Here is a 15851-nt window from a genome sequence, read left to right as displayed (position 1 = left end):
CCCAGCTAAGCCTTCAGGATGTGCATTGTTGTGGAGGGATAAGCAAGAAAGAGGAAACAGCCTGGCTGTGTTCCCTTTCAAACCGTTGCATAAAACCCCCAGAAGACCCAGCCTGGTTCTTTGCAAAATGTGGTTTCCCAAAGAAAGTGTTAGAGTTCTAAAATGGAGAATTCTGCCCTCAGGGTTATGATTTGAGTAGTGGTCCAAGCTTTTGTGCGCTTGAGCCCATAATTGCAAAGAAACTCAAGGTTAGTTCTGCAAAAGAAGAGCTGGGGGTGGATTTAACTAAGCAGGGGTTGGCATGGAGGCTGCCAGAGGCCGGCATGGGTCTGCATTTGCTTGCGTCCTGCAGTGCGGGTTTTCCTTTCTCTCTTGGCCCGCTTGTGTTCGCTTAATCTTTTCCAGACTCCTTTTCGGTTTGAGCATTGTTCAGTGACCAAAGGCAGTACCCTTGGATTGGTGGCGTTGCTTCACAACTCAGCTACCAATGTCTCCGTGAAGGGCTGAGCATCATTTACTGTCATTTCTGGTGCCCAAGAGAGCCTATTCTGTGGTGGATCTGGACACACTTTATATAGTGGTGCATAGGGGGGGTTCCCAAGGAGCTAATGTCCCCGCTCTCTTTCTTCTGCTTCCCCTCTTTCCTTCTAAGCAATAGTTCTGCAAAAGCGTACCTGGATTAGAGGAAATGCATCAGAGGATCGTGCACAGAGGGATGGGTTTGCAATAAACAATACAATTTAGAAGTGACTAGCCCCCTGGAGCTGCTGTTGAGCAGGAATGGAAATCAGAAATCTTGAATCTGTCTGCACTATACAGATGTAGCATTTTGATCCTCCTTTAACTGCTCTGGCCCCTCCACTTTATGGAATTTTGAGATTTGTAGTTGCCAAGGTATTTAAAACTGGACTTGTAGTTATTCTCTAAGGCACTCCCTTGAGCTAAAGTTTCCATGGTATCCTGAGAAGAGGGATTGAGCATTACATTAGGGTACCTTGGACCCTGACGCAGTATATCCAAAGGCCCTTGGGCAAAGGGTCAGCCTCTCAGTACCCACAAATGGGGGACTGACCTATAACTGACCCTTGGAGTAGACTCTGCTCTTGCTTTATACTGTATTCAATGCAAAGCTGTGTAATGATTGGGGAAGCCTGCTCCCTGGTGACTGAAAGTGTCAAACACCTATCACCTTCAAATGAATTACACTTATTCCACCACATTTGCAGCTTTGGCTTTTGTGGATTTGATTATCCACTGATTTTATTAATATATTCTTTCTAGGGATCTCTAGGTCCTCCAGCACAACTCTGTGGTCAACTTTAATCAAAAGTCACACCGAAGGACCTAGAGATTCCTAGAGAGAACACTCCACTAGGCATTTGTAGCTCTTCTAGCGCAACTCTGTGGTCAATGTCTGGCAGATGTTGACCACAGAGTTGCACTGGAGAACCTAGAGATTCCTAGAGAGGAATTCTCTCAGGTAAAAACATAGTGTTTTTGTTACTTTTGGGGAGAGCGAGGCAGGCTAGCTCCAACTGCCTGCCTGAAAGAAGGAAAAGCCCTCCTTCTGACCACCATCTTGAGGGGGAGAGGGGCCTGTTATGTTTTATTTTGACTTTGTATTGTACTTCCTGTTGTACACCGCTTTGATCTAATTTGGAAAAGCGGTATATAAATAAACATCATCATCATCATCATTATTATTATTATTACTACTTGTGGTTTTCCCACATTCACGGGGGTCCTGTGCCCCTAACCCTAGTGAATATGGAGGGACGAGTGTAATGTCTTTTAAAAAACCAAGTAACCCCAGATGCACATCCCATAGGGCTTCTTTATTTAAAACAAAAGTATGCCATGTGTCCGATGTCAGCAGAGTCTGGAAGCAATGGCTCCAAGACCTAACCTCCTTATTACAGATGACTTTGGGCAGCTTTCTGGCGAACATTTCCATAGCTGGGTCTGCAAGTAGGGTGTGTCAGTCCTAGGGCACCGCACATCTGTAGCGACAGAAAAAATTGCCGGGTTGTTTTTAAAGCTGCTTTCTCCAGCTCTCCATTTTGGTCTGGGAGTAATTTTCCAGAGGTGGTTTTTGAGGGTTATAACTTATTTTAAAACAAGCAAACAGAGAGGGACTCGCTCATAAGAGGGAAGCCTGACCAAGATGGGCTTGGCACGACAGGCGCTTCGAGCACAGAGGCGCCTTGTGTGGAAACATGCTTGACCGGCGGGTTGGTAGAGGACACTTCGCGGGAGCAAAGAAATGTCATTACCCAGAGCATGGGCTTAAACCTATATATTACAGGCCTGAGATACGTTCAGTTGGTTGACTGCCTTTTTAAAAAATGGATTGAATTGTGCATCAGGAGATAACAATAGCTATAGCAATACATTTCTATACCGCTTCCTAGTGAACTCAGTACTCTCTAAGCCTTTTACAATCTGTAGCCAAGATGTGTATGCGTTGGCATATAGTTATGTCTCCTGATGCATTGTTGTTTGTTTGTTTGTGCCAACAAGTCAATTTCTACTTTTAAGAGCCAGTATGGTGCAGTGGTTTGAGAATTGGACTAGGACTCTGGAGACCACAGTTCGAATCCCGGCTCAGCCATATAAACCTATTGGCTAACCATGGGCAAGTAACACTCTCTCAGCCTCAGGAGAAGGCAATGGCAAACCTCCTCTGAACAAATCTTGCCAAGAAAATCCCATGCCTTAGGGTCGCCATAAGTCAGCAACAAATTCTGCTTACAGCAACCCTAAGGCTGAGAGGCTTCCAAGAGCTCAGCTTGGGTCTTGCAAACTCATGGCTTCCTTGATGGAACCAATCTACCTATAATGTGGCTTCTCTCTTTTCCAGTTGCCTTCCACTTTACCAAGCATTATTGTCTCTTCCAGTGAGTCACGTTCAGGAAATATCGCTCTTTTCCTATGAAGCCGCTGCCTGGTCCTTCAGAAACGCCTCTGTTCTCATGTTACGTATTCTCTCCCGCACATCAGTTGGCCAAATGCTGTTGTTCCTTTCAAGCTAAGTTGCTTCTCCATTCCTCAGAAGCCCTTGCCGCCCCTCTAGATTCAGGAAATGCAATCGCTTTCAAACAAGGCTGGCTCTTTTATTCCTCAGAAATATGTGTTGTTGCTGTTATTTGCCATGAAGTCCAAGTCAACTTATAGCAACCCTATGAGAGAACTTTGAAGGTTTCCAGTCATCATTTGCAGTGCTCAAGTCTTGAAAACTCGGAACAGATTGAGTCTGTCCACCAAGTCTCCCTCTTTCCCTGCTGCCTTCCACTTTGTTGTTTGTTTTTGTTTTTGTTGTTGTGCACCTTCAAGTTGTTTCTCACCTATGGTGGCCCTAAGGCAAACCTATTACAGGGGTTTCTTGGCCAGATTTATTCTTTAGAGGAGGTTTTGCCTTTGCCTTCTTCCAAGGCTAAGAGAGGTTTTTCCATGGCTAAGTCAGGATCCAAACCCTGGTCTCCCAGAGTCCTAGAGAAACACTGCTTTATTGTTTTATTTTTGCAAAGAAGATTCTTGTCTCAGTCCAAAGAAGAGCTCCCAACTCATCCGTTTTGGCAACTCTAACCAGAGTCTTTCCCTCTGTGGTCCTTTTGTTTTTCCTTGCAATTGCGTTTTCTATCTTCATCTCACAGATGCCAAATGGAGCAGGATACGGAATTGGTGAAAGAAAGGGAGCCATGATCTCCCCAAACCTATCTCCCCAAAGAGTGTCCATTCCTTTGGCTGTGCCCCTTCTCTGTGGGGCATTTGTCCCAAAAACAATGTCGGATGGCTAACAATGAATAGCTTCGACGGCGCAGCTCCTCTTCCCCCCAAACTTGCCTGCAGTGTGTTGGCAGAAATGCTGTTTCCCGTTCCAGAAACATTCCAGAAACTTTTGACAATGTTAATCAAACCCATCTGCCTTTGGCTGCTGTGGGCCTTGGAGCAAGGCTGGCCGAAGCAGAACCTGAGCTCTAGCTGCCAAGATCGGAGCGGCTGAGAAAGAAGCCCTGGATTTTGCTGTTGGTTGTAACCAAGAGAGATTAGGCAGCCCTGTATTGTTTATACCCTGCCATTTCCCCAAAACTAGGACTTGAGGCAACTTACAATTAGAGATATGTTCCCACACAGTTCCCTTTCTGAGTTGTTTCCTCCTCAATAAATCAGAGAAAGGGTACAAGGTTGGTTTGTTGGTTGGTTGTATTGAGAGGCCGGAAGGTGTAGCTTATGGAGCTTGTGTGTAAATCTAGCACAGTCCCTTTTGCTTACATTGGAGACAACATAATGGCTTATGGGTAGACTGCATTGGAAGTGGATGGGATGATTTGGATAGCCTTTCTTAGGCTTTCCCAAATGTTGAAGCCCAACTGAGTCTTCTTCATGCCATGGAAATGTTTCTCAGTGCCAAGCCAGCTTCACATCCAACTTTGATTTATTTTCTCTCTGTGTGTTAAGCTGAAGAAGAAGCAGGTGTATGTGGAGAAGGTGGAGAAGATGCAGCAAGCGCTGGTTCAGCTGCAGGCGGCCTGTGAGAAGCGTGAACAGCTGGAACATCGGCTCCGGACTCGGCTGGAGAGAGAACTGGAATCCCTCCGGATGCAGCAGGTAACGCTGGTGTGGCCTGCTTCTCTGGTCCAGTGAAGACAGGTTTCCAGGTCATCATCATCGGATTGTGGATTCTCCTTCTTTGGAGGTTTTTAAGCAGAAGCTGGATGGCCATCTGTCAGGGGTGCTTTGACTGTGTGAATACATGGCAGAAGGGGGTTGTATTGGATTGGAGAGGATTTTTCTGTGGGCACCTGGCTTGGTGCAGGCTTGGGTCTAGTGGGTTGACCATCTCGCTTTGTCCCTCTTTTCTTAGCGCCAGGGCACCTCTCAGCAAGCCTCCGTCTCAGAATACAATGCCACTGCCCTGATGGAGCTCCTGCGGGAGAAAGAAGAGAGGATCCTGGCACTAGAAGCAGACATGACCAAGTGGGAGCAGAAGTACCTGGAAGAGAGCGTCATGCGGCAGTTCGCACTAGATGCCGCAGCGACTGTGGCTGCTCAGAGGTAAGAAGAGGCAGACTGGTTGCAGAGGAGAAGCCCAGAACAGGATCAGAGGAAATTGCTGATCTAGGCATGTCCCTTTTCTGATATGGGCTGGAATCCTGAATCCCAAGTGGAGCAGACTCTTTACATCAATAGTGAGTCAACATGTAGATAAATCTCATTAACTTAGTGGGTCTACTCAAGTTGGGAGTAACCAGTGGAATTCAGGCCTTGTTGTTTTTGTATGTGTGTGGTAATTTTTGTATGTGTCCATAATTTTCATTACTGAAACAGTCATTACAATGCCCACACTATTTATGGATCCGGTCGAGTATAAGTTTTACCATGCCATTCTGCTAACCTGACTTTTAGTCGCTAAAAGTTGGATGCCACTAACAAATTAGACATGAGTGGCATCCAACCTTCAGTAACTACAAGTCAGCCGACACAGCTAGTAAAATGGTATGGTATGGCATGGCCATGTGGAGACAAAAGAAAATGCAGGCTTGGCGCTATGGGTCCCTTCTTGGAAGAAAGGAGGAAATATTAATAAATATTGAGAAGTCAAAGGCTTTCATGGCCAGCATCCATAGTTTTTTGTGGGTTTTTCAGGCTGTGTGGCCATGTTCTAGAAGAGTTTATTCCTGACGTTTCGCTAGCATCTGTGGCTGGAATCTTCAGAGAAGGATGAATGACTATTTCTTGCCTTTCTCCCAGTAAGGGACCCAATGCATTTTCTGTCTCAGAAGCCGCAGTGACAGGAGCCATGGCTGGACTTGCTAACATTTTGTCTGTCTGACCCCAGGGATACTACTGTGATCAGCCACTCGCCCAGCGCCAGCTATGACACTTCCTTGGAGGCCCGGATTCAGAAAGAAGAGGAGGAGATTTTGATGGCGAACAGGAGGTGTCTGGACATGGAGGGCAGGTCAGATGCAATTTAAACCTCTCTCCTTTATGCTCTTCATCCAGGACAATTTCCAGCACACTATCTTAGTTAATGAAATGCTGGCTAGCAGTCTGCTGATAGTATGCATCAGCACTGAGTACCCTTATGCTCACATTTTTAGGATGTTGTGCAGGGGTTGTAGTGTGATTATGGTTGCACAAACAGTGTGGTCTGGCAGTGTGACCGTTAAACAAGGTGCTGTGCTTTTTTAAGACAGTGTGTAGGTGTACTAAAACTGAAGAGCTGTTAACCGTTGTGCATCAGGAGTATGCATTGGTGTGATGTGGGTTTTGCAACTGGTTGCTCAACAGTGCAAGAGCCAGAATACAGGCAGATTGTCCATCTTTAGCTTTATCTGTGTTAACTCCCATAAGCTAAAAAGTTAGCCCAGAATTAAATTAACCATAAAAGTAGTTAAACCCAGACTATTAAAAAGTAGAAGGACAAAGGACATAGAAAGGCCCTTCCCTCCTGAGCAGTTGGGAATTGATCCCTTTTGCCAAGAAAGCTTGGAAGGCTAGGAGAATTATTTGGCATCCAGTTTTCTTCTATGGGCTGCCAGAAAACCTGGTCTGTATATAATGGGAGTGAGAGCAATCTATGGGAGCTTTAGTCGTGTAGCATTGGAGCTGAATAAAAACCACTCCATGGAGGGAGAGCCAGGAGTGCATATCCTCCTCCTGCCCTGCGGCTACATCTTTCCTCTAATGCAAACACCGGAAGTGAGTCATGTGAATTCCTGCCTGCAGCTGGGGCTCTCCAGCCTTTCCTTGCTCTGTCTGGCGGCCAATGTCACGTCGGTCACTCTGGGGACCTCCCTCCACCCAAGAAAATAGCTTGAGATTTCCTTTTGTTTGCAAACATCTCTCTCAAAGGGGCGATGAAAATGAGCTTTGCGGAGGCTGCGCTTCCCCACCCTTGCGCTATGCAGATTCTGGCTTTTGGAGAAGCCCTTTTTAAATCTTTTCTGTTTACATTTTTGGACTTGCTGCTGCATTGGGCACAGGTGTGCAGCTCCACCCTGTTTGTGTTTCCAGCTACGGTTGGCAGGTGGTTGCCTGGCAGAGCTTTAGGGTCCTTTAAGGATTTCAGGACAGGGAAAAATTCAGGCATCTGAACATCTTCCCAGCATAGAAAGACGGGAGAAACAGGGGAAGTTTTGTCTATGAGTTGTCAAATTGTTTTCAGTTTGAAAGGTAGCATGACTCTGGGACAAAAAGGTCCTGATTCTGTGGATGTCATACATTTATGTACTGTAATTCCTGGAGAGCCAGCTTGGTTCGAGTCTTGGACTAGGACTGCAGAAGACCTGGGTTTGAATCCCTGCTCAGCTGTAGAAACCCACTGGCTGACCTTGGACAAGTGACCACTCTCTCAACCTCAGGAAAAGGCAATGTCAACCCCCCTCTGAATAAATCTGGCCAAGAAAACTCTTGGGTTGCCATAAATCTGGGTCGGCTTGAAGGCACAGAGCAACAACAAAGTCTTTAGCTCAGTCCAATTTAATATCATTGGCCCAAAGCCATCACAAACAGAAAAAGACGTAACAGTGCAATAAAACATTGTGAAATTTCCATTAAAAAAGCATACTATAAACTTGATCACAAATTAATAATTCTGTATCTAATCATAGAAAGCTCAGAGTGAGATAACACTATTAATAGTCAGTTTTGTTTGCCCCAGAAATGTTAGGCTTTAGCATAGACGGTATGGCCAGAATAGTAAACTTTTCCATTCAGAGTGTGCAACAAACGGCTCTTTTATCTAATAATATCATGAATCTGCCTTAATCTGCTCTTTGTAAAATACCCTTTTAAAATCTTTGTAAAAGTTGAGTTATAAAGACACACGCATGTATTTGCATGTGCATGTATGTGTAAACTTGGATGTGTTTTCCTAGTCACACACTCTCAGCTTCAAGGGAAAGGTGACAGAAAATCTCTTCTGAACAAACCTTGCTAAGAAAACCCATGATTGGTTTGCCTTAGGGTCGCCATAAGTCAGAAACGACTTGAAAGCGCACAGCAACATAAATGTTTTAATTAACATTTTAGGATCAAGACCCTCCATGCTCAGATCATTGAGAAGGATGCCATGATCAAAGTCCTCCAGCAGCGTTCCCGGAAGGAAGCCAGCAAGACGGACCAGCTGTCCTCCATGAGACCGGCCAAGTCGCTGATGTCCATCTCGAACACGGGTTCGGGATTGCTGTCCCATTCCTCCACCCTGAGCAGCACCCCAATCCTGGAGGAGAAGCGGGAGGACAAGAGCTGGAAAGGCAGCTTAGGTGGGTCTTTCTGCCCATTTACTTAAACACACACACACATATATGCATATACATAGAGCCATTGGCAAAACAGAAGTATTTTTGCATTATGGGTTGATGTTTTGGGCCTTCTGGCCCAAACTGTATGAGGTGCTAAATGGGAGTCATAGCCCCAAAAGTAAGAGGGATATTTAAAGTTTGCTTACTTCGGCTACAAGGTTTTAATACATTTTTAACATTAGTCTATCTATATCATATATATATATATATATATATATATATATATATTAAGATACTGTATATATAGACTAAATATTTTATGTTTTAATCATACTTGTTTTGTCACAAATTTTAAACATATTTTAAATCGTTTTTTAAAATGCATTTATTTGCACTTAATTATACCCCACTATTCTACTTCCGTATTGCTTGTTTGTTCTTATTCATCCATATAGAGTGCCTATATTTTTGTGTAAAGGGTATAAGATGTATATACCTGGTGGGATGTTTTTGTTGATGTAAAGCTGTGTTGTCATCGTTTTGCCTTATGGCTTGTTAATGCTAATAAAGGCTTTGATTGGTTGGCTGGTTGGTTGATGCTTTGACTGAACTAAGTAAGCAAGCATCTGAAGACAGCCAAACATTATTTTCAAATATTCAAATATTTTTTGTCAGTCGCTGTAATAAAGACATTGGCCAAAACCGTATTGTTATTCCTGGCTAGGACTGAATCCATTGATTCAGTGGCATTTACCAATGGGTTGCACTCTCCAGCTGAGCTGGCCTTCTTTGAAGGCTTGATGGCAAATGACTCTCTGGAGAGGTGGAAAGAGAATTCAGCAGCTGGGGAGGCAGAAGAGGAAAATAGAGGGATAGCGGTGCCATGTGCAGATGTCCCCTGACAGCCTTGCGCTTTCCCCACTCCGCAGGCGTTCTGCTGGGAACGGAATGCCGCTCCGAATCCATTCCTTCCACCCCTTCGCCAGTCCTTCCCTCTACGCCGCTGCTGTCCGCACACTCCAAGACCGGCAGCCGAGACTGTAGCACTCAGACTGACCGTGGCAGCGACCAGAACAAAACCTCTGCTGCCTCCGCCTCTGCCTCCACTACCCCTCCGGTGCAGGCAAGGCTCCCAGCTGTGAATCTAACCTACAGTTTGGACAAAGCAGGTAAAGAGGTCTCTTTTTTTAGTTCTTGGTTGCCTATGGGATTGCAGTGAGTGTGACTGCTCTTGGTGCAGGCAGGATGGAAGCAGGAGAGGGCCTTGGATGCCTTGTGCCACGTTGGGGCTGCCCCTGCGAGGGACAACAAGTCCCTTCTGGCCATATAAGAGACTAGCTGTCCTGGGCCTGAAGGTATTTGGTGTGCTACCCCAGCGGTTGCACTTTACACAGTGGCCAACATCTTGTGAGTGGTTTGTGTCAGTACATTTCTGGACAGGACTTTCTAATCCACCCAAAAACCTCGCATTGCCATTACTTGCTGGTGGGGAGGTGATTCAGACCTTGAAGATCTGGCTGTTCTAATGTGTGTACTCCAATTGAGAGTACATCCTCATTTCTTTGCCACCTCTGACCAAGCTGAGACCAGTTACTTCTTTCCCTCTCCTATTGTCCAGCGTTGATCAAGCCTCCTTGACCCCAAGGCTTGACCCATGCCGGGCCATAGGAGGACACAGTATTATGTGACTAGAGCCATGTGTAGATGGAGGATCCAGGCCAGTGATGGCAGACAAAAATGATTCTGTGGATGTCATACATTTATGTAACCCTTGGAGAGCCACCTTGGTTCGAGTCTTGGACTAGGACTCCAGGAGACCCGGGTTTGAAGCTTTCATGGAAACCCATTGGGTGACTTTGGGCAAGTCATACTCTCTCAGCTTCAGAGGAAGCTCCTCTGAATAAATCTTGCAAAGAAACCTCTGTGATAGGGTCGCCGTAAGTCAGAAATGAAGATGCACCACCATCACCAGTCATGGCCTTCCATGGCTGAGCAGGATCCAAATCCTAGTCTCTGGATAAATTCACCACCTCAGATTACTATTTTGAGATGGTGTCTGCTGTCTGGAGTTTTAACACATATCCTGAAAGAATCACCCAGTTAATCGGGATGCCTCTGTTAGAATTGATTTAAAAGATGGTTAACCTGTCTACTTAAATCGGTTCAAGGCAGCAGATCTAAAGTGATGGTCATTTTGCCAACTGAATACAAAGACAGAAAGGTTTATTGCTGTTGCTGTGTTCCCTTCTTTATTTGTTGTCACAGTCTCTCTCTTTCTCTCAATCTCCCCCCAATCCCCAACATGTTTCTCCTCCTTTACTTATAGATGGTTCAGTTTTCCATTCCAGCACTCTAGAAAGAAAAAACCCAGCTCAAAATCTGGGGCAGGACCTCAGCGATGGAGAAATGGTGGAGTATCTCATCTGAAGACATGGCAAGAGGCTGGAGTAGCTGGGTACCAGAAATTGTGTCTCTTCCCTCCCTCCGGTATTTTTTTATTTTATTAACAAATAGCAAATTTTAGTATCTGAATCATAAAGGAACCTACAGCGTTGTGCTGTTTGTATATACTTTTCTCTTACTATGGACAGGTTAACTTAAAATTTGTTCCAAAATGATTAGTTTTGTTCACTTTAAGAACCCTACCTTTTTTTAAGAAAGAAAGAAAGAAAGAAAGATACTGGATCTGGGAGAGCATCTGGATTAAACTAAACCAAGGTCTTAAATGCACTAAAAAATTTTAAAATGTCAGTATTTTTTTTAAAAAAAGCAAAGAAACAAGACTTGTATTTAAGAAAGATCCATGTTTTTTGTGTCAGATGTCCAAAATGCCTTTCCAAAAGCCTCCGGGTTTCTCAGTCGCCAGACAATGTCACGGTGCTGTCGCTTTCTGAGTGTGTCTTCAGATATTCCTGAGACTCATTGTCTGAACCACCAAGTGATAGAAAGAAACTGTCGCTTTAACACTCCTTCTAAAAGGGTGTCCGTTTTTACAAAAACAAGAAGCCTCCGCACACATTCCAGAACAGAAGAAGAATGGCTAGTATTCTCTCCCAACTACTTAGCTAAGTATAAAGTAGGAATTCCACAGAGCAAGCCTTGATTTTGCAATTTTATATAAGGGACACCATTTTGCTATGCCATTGTATTTAATGGGACTTGAGCATCCACAGATTTTGTTATCCATGGGGAGTCCTGGAACCAAACCTCAGTGGATACCAAGGGACCACTGTACTTAAGTCCCTACTACCTGTCATGGCCCAAGCCTGGTGGAAACGTCGTTTATCCATGCTCCGGTGGCCAACAAAATGGCTCTCCTTCTCCCTATGCGGTTGAGTTGCCTGGTGAAGTAGGCTGGTGGAGGAGTTACGATCATGGCAGTAGGGTTACGATCACGGTTAAGTACCAGTTGTAAATTTGGAACAGTTACGGGTGAGTAAATCTAGGTAACTGTTCTGTATTCTCGACTGCTACTTAGATTGTGAAACTACCGTGGTCCCTCCACATTCGCTGGGGTTGGGGGTGAAGGACCCCAATTAATATTTAACTTTGTTATAGTAATTTTTAATTAATTTTATAATCTTGTTTGTGATTTTAGATTGTGCGTCGTAGGTGGCCCTTGTTTCTATTTTGGATTGATGTTTTCTCTCCTTTGTAAAGCGCAATGGCACTATACAAATAAAAGTAATAATGATGATAATAATAATAATAATAATAATAATAATAATAATAATAATAATAATAATGTGGAAAACCTGCAAATAAACACTTCTCTAGGAATCTCCAGGTCCTCCAATACAACTCTATGGTCAACGTCTGCCAGAGGTTAACCATAGAAGCATATTGGAGGACCTATAAATGCCCAGAGAAGTGTTTTCGCTAGGAAGTTCTACATTTTCCAGCACAACTCTATGGTCAAGTTGTGGTAGAGTTGCGCTGGAGGACTTAGAGGGAGCATATTAATCCAAACCACAAAATACCAAATTGGCAAAAGTCAAAGCCAGAAATGTGGAGGGCCAGCTGTATTGCCACAATCTTAGCTCCTTCCCATCATAATTTACAGGCCATCAACTACAAGAGAAGGAGGTCTAGTCTGCCAGTGATGAAAGTATGATGTTTCCATCAGGTTTAAAGGATTCAGGTCAGTCTATGCATCTGAGGAAGTAGACCAAGTCTATGCAAGCTGATGCTACAACTCCTTTTGCCCAGTTAGTCTCAAAGGTGCTACAAGATCCCTTGTCATGCTGATACTCCAGACTAACACAGCTATGTCTCTGAATCATACTTAGCTAAGTTGCTGATGTAGAATACTGGCCAGTAACATTGATGTCCACCATGTGCCTACAACTTGGATGTAGTTTCTTTTTCTCGTTCCTCTCGTCCTGTCCTTCTGTTGAATATTTTGAGATGAAAGGAGGCTTTGCCATTTCCCTATACTGTATGTCAAAGGGCTTTGCAAAAGCCTCACAGCGGGAGAAGGAATAATGGCCTCCATTCAGCGTTTCAGTTCGCAAGCGACATGAGTCCCGTTTTTTCTGTGGAGTTCCTTCCGTTGGATTTGGTTGAGACCAAGTTCGTTCAGCTGGCTGGATTGGAGGGATTTTTGTACTGAGTTGAGCCGCTAAGGAAGGAAGGAAGGAAAGAAAGAAAGAAAGAAAGAAAGAAAGAAAGAAAGAGTGAAGCCTTGGTTCTTCCTGTGAACATGCTGGAGACTTCTGAATGCTGTATTTTTCTCCTCTTTCCCCCCAAACGCTTTGATTGTAATCTGCTCATTCCAGAAGACAACAACTTTCCTCTTCGGTGTATATTAATAATGTAAGACTTTAGTGCCTTACTCTAGATAAGGGCTGGCATCCTGTTGGCCACTGGCCTACTAGAGTTGTTCAATGGTGAGCCAACAGATTAATCTCATAAACTCAGTGGGTCTGCTTTAGTCAGGATAAACAACAGGATTTGGGCCAATAGTTACAATAGGAATCAGCCAATTGTTTAAGAAATACTACAGGTTGGAAACCTCACACTTTCCTGGAACATTCCTTCTGTCTTGCAAAGAAGGGTCTTTGAGAGAGAATTTCTCTCTTCCTCTTCCTCCATGGCTCTTATCCTGGAGTTGACTTAGAAGAGGCAGAGAAAGCTGCTCTGAACATCATCCAAGAACCAGGTCCAAATTGTGACAAAGAAACGCAAGGAATGCATCATGTTCTGTAGTTATGGGTAATCTCTTTAATAGGAAAAAAACCCCTCTAATAGAAGGAATTATAGGTTGCAATGGTGCATCTGACCCTCTCCCAAAGCAAAAGGAAGGCTTGCAGGTTCTCCCCCAAAACGTGTTGGAAGGCTAGTGTTGTGTTTTCTTGCAGCGGTGACTCTTCTTCTGAACTGGGACCTTCTGGCTCAGAGTTTTATTGGATCGGTGCTTCTGAATTAGCAGAAGGTGCCAGAGGAAGCAGGGCCTCCTGGGTTTGCAGTCGGCATCCCTGGTGTTTGACATAACCCTCTGCTAAGAAGTGCCTTGCGCCAGCCTCATCATTGTCAACTTTCTGTGTAAGGGAATTACTTCCTCTGTTTCACCTCTTTTTTATTTTGGGCTCTGCTGCTTTCAGGGAGCTTGGGAAGTTAGGACACGAACGGATTCAGACAGGAAGCCAGTAGCCCCGGGACGTAACTTTTGCAGTTATGTTGTAAGTTGTAACTACTTAAGGAAAACCAAACTGCACATTTCTCCCATTCTGTAAACTGCTTTGTACTGGAATTGAGACAAGGAACTATAAACTTGTGATAACTTTTTGTTTTGTTTTTGGAGTTTGTGCTCGAACCAAACTTTTAGACTAAGAGTTTTAACACAAACTCGGATATTAGAAGCAGTGCTGTAGAAAGACTTTGTGTAAAGGAAAACTATGTAGTCCTTTTCTGGGAATGAATCTGTGGACGATGGACGCTCCAGGCATCTTACCCGCAGCCGCTTTCCATTGGGACCAGAAGGTTTGGGAAAGCGCTGCTGGGAGGAGGATGCCAAGCGCCTTCACGTTTCCAGCTGTCTTGGGACTTTGCAGAAATCTAAACACGTGGAATGTGTCTCATCTTTGCTTGGTGCCTCGATATATCCCTTCTCCACTTGTATAGGAACATGCGCGTTTTGTATGTCTAGAATGTAAACCTCATGATAATGGTAACTGTATTGTATTTATGAAGAAAATACATCTCTTTCTGAAGATGTTTGCTTCTAGCTGAGTGTTTTCTGCGTCTATGTGCTTTTTCCCAGGAGCTGCCTAAGTATTCAGACAGAAATGTCTACAGTCAGTTTCCTTTCCCTGTAAACTGTATTAAGACGGTATTTAATGGGCAAAACCATTTTGGTTTTTTCTAGCACTGGTATTACTACCACCAACTTCTCTTCTGACATGGCCCCTGGGACTTTAATGGCAGCAGGAAAGCCTAGACCTTTGCTTGCATCTCAAGGCCTCCAAGGAATAAATTATGTGCCATCTTCCTATGAAGAACACTGAAACGATGCCACAATTCAGCCGCCAAACGCAGAAGGCAACAGGCCTCCTATTTAATGGATATTTTGGGATTTCTCAGGTTTTCCTGTCTGAAACAAGCTGTCTCTTAAAACTGCTTCTGTGCTAAATCAGCCTCTGTTTTGCTTTTTGGAGATTTGATGATCTAAATTGTGATTTTTCAGTTTCTTCCAGGTTGCCAGAAACTGAATCCCAGCATAAGAGCTGGTTGCATTTTGTTTCTAGGGCTGAGACATGTAAATATTACTGGCGTAACACAAATGCCCATCTAATGTGCCGTCGTGGAATGTCATACACTCACAGCTGTCAGCATTCGCATTCAACTTGTCATCATATAGGATATTTTATATTTTCTGAGTCTGCCTAGCATGGCGTTTAATTTTTGTCTCAGTCTTGGGGATGCAGAGTATCCAGCTTCACTATGTCCCAAAGGCATTCAAGTAGGGCATCTAAAGGGCTTTAAATTAGAACATCAGAGTATAAGAATAGCACTGTTTTGTAGGGGTTTGTTGCCCAGTTATAGAACAAAATGAGTCCCAAAACATGGGAAGCGGTTTGCAACAATTAAGCTTTCACTTCTTGCCTTCTTGCATCGGCTCCTAGCCTCTTAAGGTACAAAGGGATAGGAATTTCTAGCTTGGCTGAATTTCCAGTGCCTTTCTTTTCACGTATGCCATTTCCAAAAGTGCTGAACAATAATAAACTCACATTTGTATTTCCAGCAAGCCTTATAGGACAGCATCCAGACCTCCCCAAAACTGCCAGAGCGGTGTCCCTGCGACCATTTCAAAACAACGAAGCGCATGCCAAGGATGTCCCATCTGCTTCCTGCCAATTGCTTTGGCTCCCACCTGCGCTGACATTCCTGAACCACTCATTCAGCCAATAGTTTCTACAACAGGAAAAAGCACCTCTGAAGTTCATGAGTGGGACTTCTGTGCAAAGGTTTCAATGGGGTCAGATCCTGACCTTCACCTGAGTGAAGCCCTAGGTGCTTAGCTCCTAAGTAGCTTACCTTTCTCAGAGGCCAAAGGAGACTTACACTGGCTTGACTGTGGCAGGTATTCAACATACTTGGAAA

General features: G+C 44.3%; 1 protein-coding gene across 6 annotated transcripts in view; it reads left to right on the top strand.

Annotated features, from left to right (window-relative positions):
* Positions 1-15480, top strand: part of AMOT (angiomotin) — a 41730-nt gene extending 26250 nt beyond the window's left edge. For 4 of the 6 annotated variants that reach the window (XM_042479039.1, XM_042479038.1, XM_042479041.1 and 1 more), the window contains exons 8-13: positions 4459-4608; positions 4865-5055; positions 5840-5962; positions 8038-8270; positions 9179-9418; positions 10576-14463. In XM_042479039.1, the coding sequence (XP_042334973.1) occupies positions 4459-4608; positions 4865-5055; positions 5840-5962; positions 8038-8270; positions 9179-9418; positions 10576-10676 (1038 nt within the window). In that variant the 3' untranslated portion in view covers positions 10677-14463. Of the gene's footprint in view, positions 1-4458; positions 4609-4864; positions 5056-5839; positions 5963-8037; positions 8271-9178; positions 9419-10575; positions 14464-14616 lie in introns of those variants that run through there. The other 2 variants (XR_006104998.1, XR_006104997.1) reach the window with 2 other exon arrangements.
* Positions 15481-15851: the final 371 nt, after the last annotated feature.

Source organism: Sceloporus undulatus, chromosome 7 (genome assembly GCF_019175285.1).
Source record: "Sceloporus undulatus isolate JIND9_A2432 ecotype Alabama chromosome 7, SceUnd_v1.1, whole genome shotgun sequence".
NCBI lineage: Eukaryota > Metazoa > Chordata > Lepidosauria > Squamata > Phrynosomatidae > Sceloporus > Sceloporus undulatus.
Note: the sequence above shows the minus strand (reverse complement) of the source record. Positions and strands in the feature narration are given on the sequence as shown.